Raw genomic sequence first — 18,610 nt, 5'->3', positions numbered from 1 at the left:
GTCTGTTGTTCGTAAAAACTCGTGACTGCTCGATTCTATTGGTCCGGGTACGTATACGGGTATTATAAGTGATGGTGGATTTTGACAATGTTGGTTAATGGTGGATTTTCCGTCTCCAATATCATATCCAAATCTTTGATTCCAATGATATCCTTATCATTTCCTACTTTCATTTTAAAGGTGTCTACATATTTACCATTTTTCGTTTCAATTTCCTGATCCCTTTTATCAATCAAACGTATATTCTCTTCCAAATTACCATCATTGAATAATGAAATATGTTTGACGCCCTTACCGGTTTGTTTGAAGACTACTTTATTGACTTTAACCTTCATGGGAAACTCTATTTGAATCAGACAATTACCTCGAAAAGAAAACTCTTGCGTTTCGCCGATATCGAATACGTTTTTAGGTTCTCCGTATGCGAGAGTACCTACTTTTATTTCTGCTTTGAATCCGTATTTGTTTGATTTATAAATTTGATCTTTTCTATCGAAGACAGTGTCACTTTCGAATGGAAGATTGAAATAATACGATTTGTCCGTGACAATAGCTTCTAATTTGCTCAACTTTCTCTCTTGTCTCAAAAAATAATCACACCCACTTCTTTTTCTAATTCGTCCGTGATTTTAGTATCCAAAGCAGTCAATTGTCGTTTCAACGTATCTTTGTCAATGGGAAGTGTGTTAATTATATCTTGAACATCTGATTTTTGCTTCGCGATCTTTTCGTTCAAATTGGATATCGAATTTTGTAACTCGGTTTTGTCCGCGGTCTTGTCTAGTTCTGCTAGCAATTCGCCAAGTTTTCTTTCCAAAGCGGCTAGTTTTCGTTTCAATCTATCCTCGTTTACATTTGGGTTGTCTATTAAACGTTGGACGTCTATTTTTACCTTCGTAATCTTATCGTCTAATTTAGATATCAACTCACTTGTTTTATCCACTTGAATAAGACGTTTCAAACTCGTTAACTCTTGTTGTAGTTTGGGTTCGTTCACAAGATTTTTAATATTTCGTCTGAAGTATTTCTTCACGTCATTTATTCTGTTTTCAACATGGTCCTTATCTATTTGAATTGCGTTTATTTGATCCAGTAAATATTTCTTGTTCACGGCATCGTTATCGTTTCCTGGAAACTTTAAATTAGTTATTTTGAAATTGTTCATATCGATATCCCCTTGTAAGGTGTCTCCGATTTGATCCACGAAAAAAGGTTTCGCTTTGTTTATAAACGCCGTAGAACTCATGGGATTTTTAGATTCTAGAGGTAAAGACCCTAATCCAAACTTGTTTGCCATTTTTAAATTTGTTAATTGTTAAATTTATTATAATTTCTTCAAACTTTTCTCCCAAACTCAACCGATATAAAACCCAAAGCGACAGCTGACCACACAGCTTTTGTCCTGGCATTTGAATTTGAAACGTAGAACATTTGATTGGTTTGCTAGTCAATTTCGTTATCTCTTCTGTCGGTTCTAGACCGAAAGAATCAAAGAAAAAAAAGTTATTCGAAGAATCTTTGTGTAGAGCAGAGTGATGAACTCCTTTTTGATCCGACGTGTGAATGTTTGTGATGGCGTAAAATTTACCTTTCTTGTATTTCAGTTCATCAATTTCATCTCGCATGCAATAATAAAACGGCGAGACGTTCAACTCCTTGGCCCATTTCACAAGTTGAAAATTTGTGGTCGTGTCTTTTCCGTATTTATCGAGAAACGCATTCATTTTTTAAGTCGATTTTTTTTAGGTATTTTTCGAAGTAGGCGGAAAGTATTGCTGAAGACCCAATTGACGAAATATATACGTAGTTTGTGTTTGAAAAAACTTGTATAACATTCTGATAAAACACATTCAATAATATTTTGAAAATAAATTTACATTTAAATTTGAAAAATCTTAATTTAAGAGAGCGTAAATGCTTGTCGACATTTAAATTTCTTAACCTTTCATCTAAATCTTCAGTTTCGAGATTCATTTTTAAAAGTCAGTTTTTTGAAGTTCATTTTGATAAAACCTTCCTATGATTTGTTCTTTGTCTTGATCGATCAATTCATACGTGGGAGGTGATGTGTTGTTTACTTTATCAACGATGAATATCTCGTTAGTCCAATAGCCGACGTAACCTTTCTGAAACAATGATTTATATTTAAAAATACGAACTCGATCTCCAACTTTGAATTTGGGTTTAATATTCAAATTGCTAATCTCGTTTTCAAAGTTGTTTCGAGTGTTGACGGACTTTATGATATTCGGGTTATTAGAGGCTTGGGATGGCGTCACACCTATAGACGAATGTATTTTGTTATTGTATTCGTCGACAACAACCGGTAATATTTTAAGCCATTTTTGAGATTTCAATTCCGTGAATTTCTTGAATAATTTGCTTTTAAGAGTCCTGTTGAATCTTTCTATCACTACGGCTTTACCTTCTTTATGCGTGCTGTAAATTTCAAACCCCAGAGATTTCACATTTCTGTTGTAGAATTCGCTTCCTTTATCAACCCACAACTTTAGGGGTCGTTTGTCGGATTGTTTCATTATGGTTTCGAATGCTTGTTTGACAGTCAGACCCGATTTGTTTTTCAAGGGAAAGACCCAAGCGTATCTCGTGTATATGTCGATCACCGTCAAACAATACTTGTACCCTCTCTCGACTGGCATGTTGATTAAATCGGCTGACCAAATTTCATCTTTATCACAAACTTTGACTTTGAGGTAATGTTTGTTTTTTCGAAATTCTTTGTGAATCTCGTCTGCTATGCCCATACCCAATTTCAATTTTGCCTTCAAGAGTTTTATGATAAGAGCCCTTTGTAATTTCTCTTTGAAAGTGGGATTTGGAATATTTTCGAGTTCGTCTATCATTTGTTTGTCTGCTTGGTGTCTGAATGTTACGTCTTTGTTTCTGTACAGTATGTCGTGTTTGAGCGCTGCTGCGTCAACTCTATTAACGGGTTCTTCCCCTGGTTTGGAATTATCATTTTCGTCTAAACGCAGATCTAACCTAGTGCCTGGACCTGTATAATTGTGACCTGGGAGATGTTTTTCTCCGGGATATTTTGACCATGGGAATCCAGGAAGAGAACCCAATGACTTTTGAATGTCTCCCGCACCGAAATACGTTTTAGGAGGATGGACATTTATTAAAGACATATTTGTTCAATAAACACCATATATTTTTAATACGAAAGATTTAATACAAGGAGAAAATTTGTTGTTTGAGACAAAATTGGCCACTTTGGGGATGAGAGATGTTAGCGCAGAGAAGAAACCGTCTCCTTCGAATTTTTTTTGTTTGTGTTTTAAAATTAAAGACATTTTTAATGCGGTTATTTTATACTGTATTATTTTTAATGATCTGTGGTTTGGGTAATTTATATGGAGTCTGTTATAATACAGTTTGGGGAGTCTGTTATAATACATTTTAACAGTTGTGTCTTTTCGGATATGATGCATTGAAAAAGCTGCGCATGCGCAGAAGTGAAATGCGTCATATCCGAAAAGACATATACTACTATTGTTATTTCTATAATTTCAGACTGAAGGATGTTTTTAATATTGTTATTTCTATAATTTCAGATTGAAGAATGTGGAAGACTATCAACAATTTTCAACTCTATATAGGATTATTAATATTTATATCTCTAACAATGGTATATTTTTATACAACATTTTTCCCGCAACTCAGTTTTAGATTACATTTCTTCAACGACGACACACAGCTTTATTCTTATGATTCTAATAGCTATGTAGTTTCCAATGCTAATACTAAGTCGATTGTTAACCATGTCAAGTCGGGGGATGTACAAAATGCCAAGGCGAAAACTTCTCCAGATATCAAGACGAAGTCCAAATCCAATCGTATGAATACACTTCCTACTGCCGAGAAATTAATCAATCGGCCCAAGAAAGGTCTTAATAATGCAAAGGAACTGAACAAAACAAACAGGCCCAAATATTTGATCTACCTCTGTGATAGAAAACGAGCTTGTGGTGGTTTCGGTGATCGACAGCGGGGAATAACTTACGCCTTCATGATTGCGATTCAGTTGGAGAGAAAATTTGGAATCATCATGTCTACACCTTGTGATGTTCGACAATTTTTTATTCCAAATAAATACAACTGGATTATTCCTGAAAGTGACCTGATCGGGAAACCACAGAAAATCATCGACATTGTGGATAGAGGGATGGTTGATTTGTCAAACGACACTACTGAGGTGATTTATTTACGAACCAATTGTCCTCAAAATGGTTTCGTGTATCGCCAAATCCGGCATAAATTACCCCTATATCTAAAAGGTGGGACGACACGAGGCCAAATGTTTAAACTCACTTGGGAATCTTTGATGAAACCATCACGTCACGTGATCAATCATTTAAAAACTTTCGATCTGTCCGAAAATATGACTTGTGCGCATGTCCGGATCGGAAAAAGTACAAATTTACCGAACGATCCAGCGAGGAATAATGTAACGAATGTGCCTAAACTTTGGAGTTTTATGGACAAATTTGACAAAGCCAATACAATATTTGTCGCAACTGACAATATCGAAGTTAGAGATTCAGCACGACGGCGATTCACGAAGCGTTATTTTGATTCCGAGGGAAGGATCGTACACATTGATAGACAAAAAGGAATGGACGCGGACTGCCTTGGGTTCGAAACTGCAATAATTGATCAAATCATACTGTCCAAGTGTAGTGTTCTAGTCGTCTCATTTAGTGGTTTCAGTATTCGAGCCGCCATGTTGAGAAATAACACGAAAAATCTTTATAGTTTTCACAAGAAAATAAATCCTTTCAAATTGCCCTAAACACGGTTAAAAGCTAAAGTGGTCTGAGAGACGGTTAATAGTAATGTCGGTCTAAGGAACGGTTAATGGTAATGTCGGTCTAAGGAACGGTTAATAGTAATGTCGGTCTAAGGAACGGTTAAAAGTAATGTCGGTCTAAGGAACATTAAAAGTAATGGCGGTCTGGGGAATCATTAAAAGCAATGGCGGTCTGAGAGACTGTTAAAGCAATGGCGGACTGAGGAAAGGTTAAATGTATTGTTTATGCTAAGTTATGTTTATTTATTGATAGATAAAATGTAATGATTAATAATGCTTCATGCGGCGTCAGTGGAGGTAGAAAATGGTTTGCACCCCAGTTATACTACAGGGTTTCACTTGACATTATGACAGGGTTTCACTAGCCTGTGTGACAGGATATCACTAGACTCTGTGACATGGTTTCACTGACCGTGTGACAGGGTTTCACTACACTCTGTGGCAGGGTTTCAATAGACTCTGTGACAGGATTTCACTAGACTCTGTGACATGGTTTCACTAGACTCTGTGACAGGGTTTCACTAGACTCTGTGACAGGGTTCCACTAGAGTCTGTGGCAGGGTTTCACTACACTCTGTGACAGGGTTTCACTGACTGTGTGACAGGGTTTCACTAGACTCTGTGATAGGGTTACACTAGACTCTGTGACAGGGTTCTATTTTCTTGAATAGATTCTGTTAATTCTGTGAAATTGAACTAATTTCCATTAACAGAATACTGTAATAAATAGCTTAACTGATAGTATTAAACTGGAAAGTACAACAGAGCGCCAAATTGACAGTCTAAATATGATTAGACCAAACCATCGTTCATTTTTTATTAGCTTTTATCAATACTATAACCACTTCAGATAGGGTCTAACGACAGCCCTCTTGAACGTCAAATTAACCGTTGACCCAACCTGATAAATAACGCGCCACGTCACATACCATTTTCAATCGTAACATTTAGACCACAAGGAAAACTTTCTCTACACTACTAACACTTTATCACTTTTCATATAAATCAGCGACAACATGCATTCTATCATTCTGGAATAAAGTCATCAATTTTATCAAATATCATAGCTGAACTAAAGTCATATGACACATATTGGACACATTTATGCCTAAAAACCATCAATTTTCACGTTTTTTACGTCAAAATGGCATAAAAAAAATCAATTTCGGGCCTAAATACGTCCAATATGAAAGGTCCCACACCTAATTCTATAATAATATGAAAACAAACAAATATCTACTCTAATTTTCACTATATATTATACCGGTAAGGTTTATTTATATAATATGCAATCCTGAACAATATAATCTCTTATTACATTGAATCGCCTATCAAATTTATTCTATACAAAATAGTCAATAGTTATTTTTCATAAACATTAATCTTCTTTTGAATTACACAACTTGAATTACACAAAAAGGGATTGGTCTAATTCATGGAGAGTAGAACGAAAACATCAGGACATAGCTACATCGGCCAATCAAACCAGGAGAAGGACCTATTAACAGAATAGACCAAGCAGCGCGAAAACACAATATTCTATACAGAGATCATACAGACTTAGAATCTAAACATAAAGCGGATCAACAAATGATTCACGAATTAGAATCTATTCGAGAAAAAGTTGCAAGAGCTATAGTCACAAGACGTTTAATATCAAAAATGAAATTAGGCATGGGAATAACAGATGAAATTCATAAAGAATTCAGAAAAACTAAAAAGTTCAAGTTTACGCCAAAGATGATATATGGTCAGCTGACTTAATTAATATGCCAGTTGAAAGAGGATATAAATATTGTTTAACAATTATAGATTTATATACCAGATATGTTTGGGTTATTCCTCTGAAAAACAAATCAGGAATGCCAGTCAAACATGCTTTTGAAACAATTATGAAACAATCTGACAGACAACCCAAAAAGTTATTGGTAGATAAAGGAACCGAGTTTTATAACAAAAATATGAAATCTCTTGGATTTGACATTTACAGTACATATAACGAAGGTAAAGCCGTAGTTATCGAGAGATTTAATAGAACTCTGAAAAACAAATTATTCAAAAAGTTCACAGAATTGAATTCCCAAAAATGGCTTAAAATATTACCAATTGTTGTTGACGAACATAATAACAAATTACATTCATCTATAGGTGTGACTACTTCACAAGCCTCAAAGAATCCCAATATCCTATTGTCAAGTAACACAAAATAATTTTGAAAATGAGAATTTGAATATCAAACCCAAATTTAAAGTTGGAAATCGAGTTCGTATCTATAAATATAAAATTTCGAAAAAGGTTACGTTGGATATTCGACGTAATTGCAGGATATCTGTAAGTACCCTAGCAGGCGAGCAACTACCATATTTCGCTCCATACCCAGGCGAGCACACAGAGGTCTTAACGACTTACAGTCTAGACATAAAATATCTCACATTCCTTATTGATTTCGTTTAAACATGAGACAAATGTCGCCAATTTTAGTCATTGGCTCAACAGTAGATATGGAGACAAGTCGTGTATGGTTTCACCCAGCGTTAAATCAGAGTTAACACATATTATTTCAAACATAGAAGAGGATGATTTGTCTTCTCCGCTCGTTAATTTAAGATAATCGTCCACAGTCAACTTAGTTTTTGTATATCCTTTAAAAGTTTTCTTTTCCACTAATTCTCCAATATTGTATTTTACTCGGAGCGAAATATAAACAAAATATTATACCTCCATCTCCATAGTAATGCTTACCCTTTCCATATTCCGTTTCAAAAGTTATACCAGCTTTTTCCAATTTATTCCAATTTTTGTCTGATATGTACAAGATATCAGTATCAGTATAGTATATTTCGGGTTTGACAAATCCATCAAGTACGTGAATAAAATTAGTCATTATTTGTTTGCTATGTGCTAAGATGAATGATCCTAATTGACTCGGAGTTAATTTCGTTGTTTTTGTTGGTTCAATAATTTCGGGTTCTTTTTCTTTTTCCACTATGTATTGATAATTATTTACTTGTTCGAAACGAATTATATTTGAATCAAAATTTGCTTTATGAGCTTCTTCAGACCATAAATGAAATTCTGTATTTATATCTTTCTGCACAGTTTTACCGTAAATTTCCCAATAATTTCATGCAATTGCTATCTACAGTATTACCCTGTTGTTTGTATTCATTTCTTTTTTCCTTTAAAGTCAATATATAGTCTTTAAAAGGAGGTGTTTTGAAATTTTCTTCGTAGACTATACCATCTAATATTTTGATAATCCTTCCACCAGCTCGAACAATGTCGACTGAAGTGAGAACATACTTTTTCTCCTTTATATAAATAATACCAACCTTTAGGAGATAGAGAAGGTGCTATTAAATTATTTATAATAGCTGGATTTATCATAGATTTCATAACTTGATTGTATTTAATCAAACATCCTGCGAAACATAATATAGTATCTTCTTTTAGCATAAGGCTCCCATTCTTCTATTCGAGATTCCCAATTTGTTTCGTTAAATTTCGTGATATCTAAATCAATCATTCTTAAATTCATTGGTAATTCTGTTGATAGGAACAGGTGAAATTTATTTTTTGAAAATGATTGTTTTGTTGATAAATTCCTTTCCCCATTCCATTGTTTCTGTAAACGTGTTTCTGTAAAAGGATTAGATAATGATAAACAAATTATGTCTCTACTGGTTTTGAAAGGACAATGAGTTAATTTAGCCATATTTTAATAATAATCCAGTTATCAAAACCGCTACCATTATGAGAAATTAGAGTTAACTGTTTTTGATGGATGGAACTTAAATGTTTTAACATTTGATCTATACAGTTTACTCCAATAAATATATAAACTATATTCATTATTTTTTCATAAAACTCTTCGGTGATATTATCTGATGGTTTTAAGTCTTGAAAAACTCCATTTATTCTTTCGAACATTTTTCGCAAATTATCCAGATTAACCAAAGTACAAGCATAATATGGTGTTGTTTTAACCGGTTTCTTCTGTATAAGTTTCACAATCCCACGCATACATACTTTCAGATTGTGGTGTTTGTGCATGAGCCGATGGATTAAATTCTGAAACAAGTTTTCAGTTTTGTTCATCGCAAGATTTCCAATCTTGTTTGAAGTTACCTTCTATTTCTTTTATTCCAAGAGTTTCTTCACTTCTTTTTAACAAACAGAAATGATCATTGTGTGAATACAATACCCAATCTAATGGTGTTTTTATATTTCTAGGATATAAACACCTATCTTTAGGATAATAAATTTGAAACAGAGTTGATTTCTATCATTGGATTTTCCAATTCGAGCTTGTATCGTTATTCCCTTTCTATTATGTTTAGGAAAGGAATAAATAAAATCATTGAATTCGTAAGTCAAATCACGCTTCAAAACAAAATTGACACATTTAATAAAACATGTTCCGTCAGATGGAATGTAACAATATTTTCCAGTATATTCCTTGATACTAAAAAGCAGTTGAGTTCCTTTTCCTACTTTTGATCTTATGATTTGTTTGAAATGTTTTTACGAAATATTAAACGATTAGTAAAATACCAATCTGTATTTTTCTTGACGACTCTTTCAATCATTTTATCATTAAAAAACGCTAATTGAAAAATTTCTCCATTGGCCTTTAAACGTTTTGAATTTATCAATCATGTCACGAATCACGTGATCAAATAATTCATTTTCAATTTTTTTAATCTCTTCGTCAGGTTTTTTCTCTTTAATAGGTCCAAATGTATGTGGTTTTCATTTTATTTCAAATGTATGTGGTTTTCGTTTTATTACATATTTAGGTGGTTTGCGCATTTGTTTGGTAGCTTTTAGCTGTTTAATTCGTGCTCCCATTTCATACTGATTTTTCTTTGGGTATTTTCCCATGATTTTTTTTAAATTTATCAATTTATCAAAAGAATCAATTTTAATTAGTAATTCATTTAATATTTCATTAAATTCTTCGAGTTTTTCTATTGTTATTATTTTGTCTGATTTACTTCTTTCAAAAAAGATAAATAATTTATCTAAATATGTTTTTATCAAATTTGTTTTTGTTTTATGATTCATTTTCTTTTTAGAGGTATAGCCAATAGTAATTATTCCACATGAGGATGTTTGAACAGCTGTAAGTGCTCCTAAGGTAGCTGGAATAAATAACGGCAGGGATATTCTTGATGTTACTGCAGTAAAGGTTGTTATAAGAATAACTGATATAATACTTACGGTTTTAAAGTAGTGGCAATCTTACTCCAACGAGATTTTGATTTATCACACTGTTTTAATTGCTCTTTTAACTCGTTTAGTTTACATATCATAACCTCTTGTAAAGTTCGTGAAATCAATAGATTTGTTTCACTTTCGTAGAGTTCTTCCTTTTTCAGTAGTATTTTTTTTAATTGCATGTTAAAGTAATTTTTCCATAAGTCAGAACATCTAATTGTAGTATATATTGTTATCTTTAACTCAACCGTTTGATTAATTTCTCTATCCTTAAATACTGTATAAAGATATCCTCGTTGAATTATTTCAAAGTATTTCACTAATACTGACTATTTTAAGTCTTGCTGTACAATAAATATTCGATAGTGGTTCTGGGGCTATTTGAAAATTATTTCAAATTCTTTATTCAATTCAGACTTATTTATTTATATCTGTTGTTAAGAAAATAAAAAAAAAATCTTAACTTACCCTTAAATATTCAAATTTTTTCCCTTTCAATATTTCAAATGTTTTTCTTCCCTCATGATCTAAATTAGATTTTATTAAATTAAGTGGTTTTTCATCTTTTACTAATATCAAATCGAGGAGAAATAAACCATACACATAATTTGGTTTATTCAGTTTGGGCAATTTTTATTCTAAATTCAAATCCATCAACAAAATCTGTATCTATTGGTATTTCATAAATATGATCATTATATACTAATTCGTGGTTTAATAAGCTTCTAAAAATATTTTTTTCTATCATCTGATATTGTCCAAAATTCTCTATCAAAAAATAAATCCTTGTATGAAGTTTTAGTTACAACATTTTAAGAAATAATTACTGATTCATTTTTAATTTAAAGGGAAATGATATAGTAATAACCACATTAGTGTGATTATTTTCACGCATAATATCTATTATAGATGGGTTTGGCTTAGCTAAAGCTTTAAATCTGCTAGTGTCATATAAAAGTCCTTCGATTTTTGTAACAAATCCATACTTTTCACCTTCTATATCCCTATCATTATAGGCTAAAGTTAAATAATAAGCATTTTTATTTTCAAATTCTTTTATTAATACGAATGAATCTTTTTATTTAATTTCAGAGACTGCCTTTCAATTTGTTGTTGAATATAGGTTTTAATTCTTTTTCTAATCCCTTATTAAGTATAGGATATAACACGGCCGATGGATTCTGTTATATTTAAAATCCCATATCACGCGGGATTTTCCGAGGGAAAGGGTTTTAAATGTCATAAAAACCCGAGGGAAAGTGTTTTATCTTACTTATAAACCGTTATTTTAATTTTTATCGCCAAATCAAATTTTAATCCACAATGTAAGCTATGTCGGGTCGCGCAAACACAGCATGCACGTGCCAGTGATTAGAGTTAACCACGTGGTCGGTCAGTTGTTTTTTATACTGTACTCAGAAATGACGCGATGGACAGCGGAGACGACATTTTTCTGACCCAGTCTGTATTTACGCCGGAGGAAACGGTAAGAGACGACTTTCAGTACAGATCTGGGGAGCCTTTATGTGAAAAAGATATAGAAAAGAAAACAGAGGTGTGTGTTCCGAAATCAACAAGATATCGGAACTCCTGGGTAGTGTTCGTCTTTTCAAGGTGGCAGGAAGAAAGAAGACTACGGCCATGAAAGAAAACTTACTATTGCCCGCCTCATGCTTATACATGCCATTATTAAGAATGGATAAAGAATGTTTGAATACTGCTCTGAAATACTTTATCTTTGAAGCACGAAAACAAAATGGCTCTGAATATCCTGCAAACAGCATTTATGCACTCTACGCAGCAATTCAGTCCTCACTGAGAGAGAATAGAGTTGTCATTAATTTGTTTGAAGATAATGAATTTCGGGAGGCCCGGAAATGTTTGGATGCTGCTATGCGCAACCTCTCTAAGAAAGGATTAGGAATTTCCAATAGAAAAATGACAAAAATCATTTCCAGCGATGAAGAAGATTTACTGTGGAAGAATGGGTCATTTGGGCGAAGAGGTTTCTTGATACAGTATCTCACAGTTATTTTTCATAGCTTTGATGATGTTATTTGTTAATTGCTTTTCACTGTGTTCAGAATCATATTAATTCTGAGGTTCAATATAAAATACAATATATACAGAAAATATTTGATACATTTGGACGTTTTTCTTGTCACCTATTGTCTTGTATGGTCGCAAATGTCCACGATTATTAAATGTACGTTACTGGTTACTCTAATTATTGTGATATTTTGTATTCTTCAGGGCGGAATTTCGACTTGCGAGGTGGAAGGGAACACCGAGACTATTTTCAAAGCCACAAATAACAGGTCCGCACGTGGATGAGAAGGGTCGACGTTATATTTTGTATAATGATGTATCCAAGACAAATCATGGAGGCCTGAAGGACCACAAAGTACCAAAGGAAGTTCGTGCCTACGAAAATAATCAACCATCTAGATGCTAAGTCAGTACTTATAGTTTTGCCTCGTTAGACAGTCGAATATTTTAACTCAACCCACGTCCAATAATTATTCACGAAATAAACTTATCAAATCGACTAATGCAAATGTAACCATGAAAAACTAACTTTCAGAATCCAATATTATTGCGCATTTACACTGTTTCAGTTCTGGTGGAATAGATACGGATTACTTTTACTTTAATCCGATGATAAATTATAGTCAAAACAAATGGTTCTCTCGTCTACCAGTTGGGCATAATTATCTACAGATGACCATAAAGAGACTGTGTAAATCGGCTTGAATTCCGGGTTCGAAAACTAACTACTCGTTAAGAGCAACGGCGGCAACAAGACTCTTCCAGGCAAATGTAGAGGAGCAACTTATTTGTGAAGTGACAGGTAGGTTCATGTATATTATATTTAAGTTGAATTTTTGACATGTTATTTACTTCATAACATATTTTCAGGGTTTGACAACGTCATCTTGAAGTATATCTGTGAGAATTATGAAAGAGATCAGTTTACCAACAGCTGAGATTACTCGTCGAACTTTAGGACGACTTTTTTGCGACACCCGATTTATAAATATACAAATATCTGGCAGAACATCAAGGCTAGTTTAAACTCTTTACTTAACCATTAGTACATACGGTTATATAATTATAATGAAATGAAGGTATAAACCTACAAGTAAAATAGATGTATTATATAAAAATTTTGTGTATGATTTATAAGTTTTTAATAATGGAAATCTTTCATACTGTCCCTTTTATGGGTAAATTCAAATTTTGTTTATAGGCTTCAGTGAAAAGGGGAATAAATAAAAAATTAAAAAAGACTTTTTATTTCATTAAAAGTTGGTCAAGTAGAATCAGAATTAATAGGATATTACAGGTGACTCGCTAACATGCTTTCTTTATTAGACGTGCATTTATATCAATCATAAAGCTAGTATTTAGATATAAACCAATTGTTTATTATTTCGATTAGACCTGATAGACAACGTCTAAAAAATTGGTCTTGTAGTGATTCTCTATTTAACCACATTGGAGAAGATCCCATTATTTCTTGATATACAGAAACTACACTTTTCAGCGAAACCAGACAAACCTCACTCACCCTCCTTCCTGGTCTCAGACGCATAAATATTCCCCCGAATGGTTCAAATACTGCTGACACTGAAACCAACAGTCATATTTTTGTAGTGGTCCAGTCATTTATAACACTAACAAAGCGATTCAGTGTTACAATAATTGCTCTGATTTCACCCAATCTAATCTAATAATGTGATACAATGATCTTTTAAAGTGATACTACTTAGAATGAACAGTTAATTTCATATTTATGGATAATTACTAAGTTTGTTTGGGTTTATCAAATTATATAAGGATCCTGTTATGTTATTTATGACACCAGGTATATCTACAGATGAATATATATACTTAAAAGTCAAGTTAATAATTTTAAATGTTATGTTTATTCTAAGACGTAGTATTCCTGAAGACCAAGTATGCCTTCAAATTGGGTCATGTTTTATTTAACTAGCACTGCTATTTTATTTTTTGATGATCCCGCAATAAGGTATGTTTAGAAATTGATGACTGTCCTTTTTCCTCAAACCCAGGCCAAAATCACTTTTCTTTTCCTCCTCCCTATATTAACACCATAATATCATAGAAATGCAATTGATCTCTTACTTATTACTTGTATGAGCACAATTAGATTCAATCGATGGTAAGGGATTTGTATTAGCCTCGAACCATTAAACCATAACTCTGTCTATATGAATGTAAATATATATTGTAAAATATTGTGAATACATATTGTTTCAATCATTCTCTCAACGAGCGACAACTACGTTTTGTATTAGTTGGTGCGCTACGGCAACACGCGACAACTACGTTTTGTATTTGTTGGTCCGCTACGGCAACACGCGACAACTACGTTTTGTATTTGTTGGTCCGCTACGGCAACACGCGACAACTACGTTTTGTATTTGTTGGTCCGCTACGGCAACATGCGACAACTGCGCTTAGTATTTGTTGGTAATCTTCGGCAACACGCGAAAACTGCGATTTTGTATTAGTTGGTGCGCTACGGCAACACGCGTAAACTGTGATTTTGTATTTGTTGGTCCGCTACGGCAACACGCGAAAACTGCGATTTTGTATTTGTTGGTCCGCTACGGCAACACGTGACAACTGCGTTTTGTATTTGTTGGTGCCCTTCAGCAACACACGACAACTGCGATTTTGTATTAGTTGGTGCGATACAGCAACACGCGACAACTACGATTTGTATTTGTTGGTAGGCTTCGTCAACACGCGAAAACTGTGATTTTGTTTTTGTTGGTCCGCTACGGCAACACGCGACAACTGCGTTTTGTATTTGTTGGTGCCCTACAGCAACACACGACAACTGCGATTTTGTATTTGTTGGTGCGCTACGGCAACACGCGACAACTGCGTTTTGTATTTATCGATGCGCTACGGCAACACGCGACAACTGGGTTTTGTATTTCTTGGTGCGCTACAGCAACACACGACAACTGCGTTTTGTATTTGTTGATGCGCTACGGCAACACGCGACAACTGCGTTTTGTATTTATTGGTGCGCTACGGCAACACGCGACAACTGCAGTTTTGTAGCTGTTGGTACGCTCATGCAACTCGGTCAGTCGGTCGACCTTTAACAATCGCTCAAATTATTGTTACTCTCAATATATATAACTACTATCAGTTGCATTGTCAACCGATTTTGTCAACAAGAAATTGAAGCACATCCATCTTTTATTTTATTTTGGGTGGAGTCTTCATGTGCATCTTATATTTCTATTGATATTATAAATATTTGATAAGTATACGTGTTTTTTTTTTATAGAATGTTTGAATTAATAAAAAAAACTATTTCTATATGTTGGGGTTTATGTGAAGCGAGAATATCAATGCATAATATTACTAGGACGACAGATTAGAAACACCCTATAAAGAAGTTGAATATACACTAATAGTAAAATGTAAAACTTGAAGATTTAGTTTTATTATCCAGTCTATAATAAAATGTATGTTGAATTTGAAAAAAAAGACTGGAGACGTCGTTTTATGAAAAGGGGCAGTATGCAAAATTTTTATTATCAAAACCTTATAACTTGTACGTGAAAATATATCTTAAATATTTTATTTACTATTACTTGATGAACCTGAATATGTTTTAAAAGGGTTAATAAAACACGAAATCAAGAAAGCACAGTTTGATTTTTCATTTTTAGTTGAAAACATTAGGATAATTAAAGATATATTTCTTCTTAATTTTGTCGGATTTCATACATTGGTTTCCCAACACAAACCAAAAACATATAGATAGATATCAGTCCATTTATCATTACTTCCATGGGAGCATGGGGAGTCCTATTGGTCCAAATAATGATAGATGTAAGGATACAGGCTGGCGTGGACATTATACAGAAAGGTGGAAAATTCTGTGAGTTTCACTTCGTGGCCGGTGGTATTTTCCACGTAGCAACAGAAGCTCTAGTGAAGATTTAGTTTTATTATCCAGTCCAAGAAAGGGCTAGACACTGACTGCGATTGAGACATTGTACAGCTGTAGACGGGGCCTATATGTTTAGAAGCCTGTATATCAGTCCACTTCGTGGCCGGTGGTATTTGCCACGTAGCAACAGAAGCTATCCCGCAATTTCTTCAGGTTTTTACGAGGGTTTCTACTTCAGCTCCACTGAGTTTGCATTTCAGATCAAAATCTTTAGAGCTGCGAACCCTCAAAAAGTATTTTTTAGGCAGGACCGAATGTACAACGAGAAACAGAAAGTCTTTTTCCGGATACCTGATATCGCGGGCGGCCCAGACCATCGAATGCCCCCAGCTTGACAGCCACGTCACAGACATTTTGCTCACCTAATTCGACCGGAAGTTTTAAAGTGTCTCATGTTTGCCATCCCAGAGAAAGCTGAAAATTGCAGAATTTATTTTTTTAATGATTTTTTTGTCCGGTTTTACAATTCTACCCACGTACCAAACTTGTGACAGAATAAAACTGTTCAATATATGGATTTTCTATCTGAAGGTTAGGGAACGTTTTTTCCATTTGAGTAATTCTATTCTAATTTTGTTTATGATAGGGTTGAAGTTGTCGTTGATGTTGTTAGGGCCGAAAATTATACCTAAAAGTTTGATTTTTGGTTTGATATATTCTGCCAGCGAGTTTGGTACGAGGGTAGCCATCCCCCTGAAAGTAATTATTTCTGTTTTTGAGTTGCTTATTTTAGAACCTATTGCCAATTGAAATTTGTTAAGGTCGGGTTCAAGGTGTACCCTTAGGTCGGTATACAATATCTCGATCCATTTCAAGATGTTAGGTGGGAAATTCAATGCAGTAATTTGGTCAGGTACTTCCGGTTGAGTCTATCGAAGGACTTCTCCTGGTCGTAGGCGAGTAAGGCTAAGCTGAGTTGTTTTGGTTTGAATATTTTATTATGGAGTTTTAAGTCCTATTTTTCTGCACCATGTGGGCTAATGAAGACGTGCAACGCCATGCAGGGTGCGATGAGGGAACTTTTGCCAGGACAACGGCATTAGCCTGCTTTTTTTCGATTTCCAACTGTCGAGGGATCTTTAACGTGCACAGCCTGTAGCACTCGGGGCCTCGGTTTATTGTCCCATCCGAACGACTAGATGCTTTTTCCATGTCAGCCCCTCTTACCTGCATCACTGACAGGGGGAAACCGGGTTGAAAAATCCGAAGGTATTATTTCGACCTATTCCGGGATTGAACCCTGGACCTTCAGGTTAGCGAGCAAGCGTCTAACTCACTGAGCCACTACCTGCTACCGATTGAGTGTCAAGTAAAATACTGTTCAGAATATAGAAGGGACCCCTTATCCTCATATTCAGAGGGGTCGTAAACGCAGTAGCAGTGGATTGTGTATTTTTGAAATTTAAATTAAGCGAGGAGGAATCATCCTTGTAGGCCAACGATATCAGTGGACTTGCAGTCACGTAAAATTTTGTGTAGTTTTGAGGCGAACCCTCTGTGGATAGTTTATGTAGTTATGATCATGATCAGTTGAAAATGAAGTATGAATTTAATGAGATTGTTTTGGGTTTTCTATGGACTTTTTTGATAGTTGGATATGAGTTTTCTAATTGAGATTTTCTGTTGGTTTGTTTCTTTAAGTCCGCTGATATTGTTGGCCTACAAGAAACCGGAATCGTCTCCGATCAGAAAATATCCGATCTTGAGACAATTTTGGATTTGTATTTTTTATTGTCTTCTAATAGACTGTTCGATCTCTGTCCCGTTTCCTATGACGAGCGGGAGGATTTCGGGGTCTCGTAGCAGTTTGGATTTGGACTTTGGGTCTAGCTCCCCCGGTGGCAGCTTGGGGTTGGACTCAATGTGAGATCTTCTTTCAATCGCCTCTCTTCTACAGTCATAGTCCGAGACCTCGACCTCGGCCCACTCATCTCCACCAGTTGTATTTATTGCTGGAGATTCCACCAGTTGTATTTATTGCTGGAGATTCCACCGGTTGTATTGCAAAGATGTTTGGGGTGGAGTTCTTAATTATTCTAGTTAAATCGGCTAATGATTTCTTAATTTGGTTAGATAATTTGACGTTTTGGGCATAGGATTGGTTTGGTGTTTGTGTGGGGACAGAGAAGTGCCCTGATCCCCCATGCCACCTGTAGCGGGCTCATTGATGGTTGGAGCGGGGGGTCTGTACGGGCAATCCTTGGCAGCGTGGCCATCTTCCCTACAGACATAACAACGTCTGTCGGAAAGAGGCTGACCATCATATTTAACCCCCAGCCTGCATCCCTGAATATTTTTCAACCCGGTTTCCCCCTGTCAGTGATGCAGGTAGGAGGGGCTGACATGGAAAAAGCGTCTAGTCGTTCGGATGGGACAATAAACCGAGGCCCCGTGTGCTACAGGCTGTGCACGTTAAAGATCCCTCGACAGTTGGAAATCGAAAAAGAGCAGGCTAATGCCGCTGTCCCGGCAAAAGTTCCCTCATGGCACTCTGCATGGCGTTGCCCGTCTTCATTAGCCCACAAGGTGTAGAAGAGTAGGACGTAAAACTC

General features: G+C 35.0%; 4 protein-coding genes across 4 annotated transcripts; 2 read left to right on the top strand and 2 right to left on the bottom strand.

Annotated features, from left to right (window-relative positions):
* Window positions 1–583: 583 nt before the first annotated feature.
* LOTGIDRAFT_172878 (hypothetical protein) lies at window positions 584–1,297 on the bottom strand (the record flags this gene model as incomplete). Its single annotated transcript, XM_009050063.1, has 1 exon — window positions 584–1,297. One exon carries the CDS (start codon window positions 1,295–1,297, stop codon window positions 584–586), a length of 714 nt encoding a protein of 237 aa, XP_009048311.1.
* A 2,289-nt stretch (window positions 1,298–3,586) lies between these two features.
* On the top strand, window positions 3,587–4,816 carry LOTGIDRAFT_172877 (hypothetical protein; the record flags this gene model as incomplete). Its single annotated transcript, XM_009050062.1, has 1 exon — window positions 3,587–4,816. The coding sequence occupies one exon, from the start codon at window positions 3,587–3,589 to the stop codon at window positions 4,814–4,816; it is 1,230 nt and encodes a 409-aa protein (XP_009048310.1).
* Window positions 4,817–7,935: 3,119 nt separating this feature from the next.
* Window positions 7,936–10,236, bottom strand: LOTGIDRAFT_172876 (hypothetical protein; the record flags this gene model as incomplete). Its single annotated transcript, XM_009050061.1, has 4 exons — window positions 7,936–8,120; window positions 8,167–8,256; window positions 8,963–9,063; window positions 10,058–10,236. 4 exons carry the CDS (start codon window positions 10,234–10,236, stop codon window positions 7,936–7,938), a joined length of 555 nt encoding a protein of 184 aa, XP_009048309.1.
* A 1,247-nt stretch (window positions 10,237–11,483) lies between these two features.
* LOTGIDRAFT_172875 (hypothetical protein) lies at window positions 11,484–12,509 on the top strand (the record flags this gene model as incomplete). The annotated part of the gene is made up of 3 exons (XM_009050060.1): window positions 11,484–11,609; window positions 11,669–12,042; window positions 12,308–12,509. 3 exons carry the CDS (start codon window positions 11,484–11,486, stop codon window positions 12,507–12,509), a joined length of 702 nt encoding a protein of 233 aa, XP_009048308.1.
* Between the last annotated feature and the right edge of the window lie 6,101 nt (window positions 12,510–18,610).

The sequence above is a fragment of the Lottia gigantea genome, assembly GCF_000327385.1.
Source record: "Lottia gigantea unplaced genomic scaffold LOTGIsca_143, whole genome shotgun sequence".
In the NCBI taxonomy this organism is placed as follows: domain Eukaryota; kingdom Metazoa; phylum Mollusca; class Gastropoda; family Lottiidae; genus Lottia; species Lottia gigantea.
The sequence above is the reverse complement of the archived record's forward strand: the minus strand, read 5'-3'. Positions and strand labels throughout refer to the sequence as shown.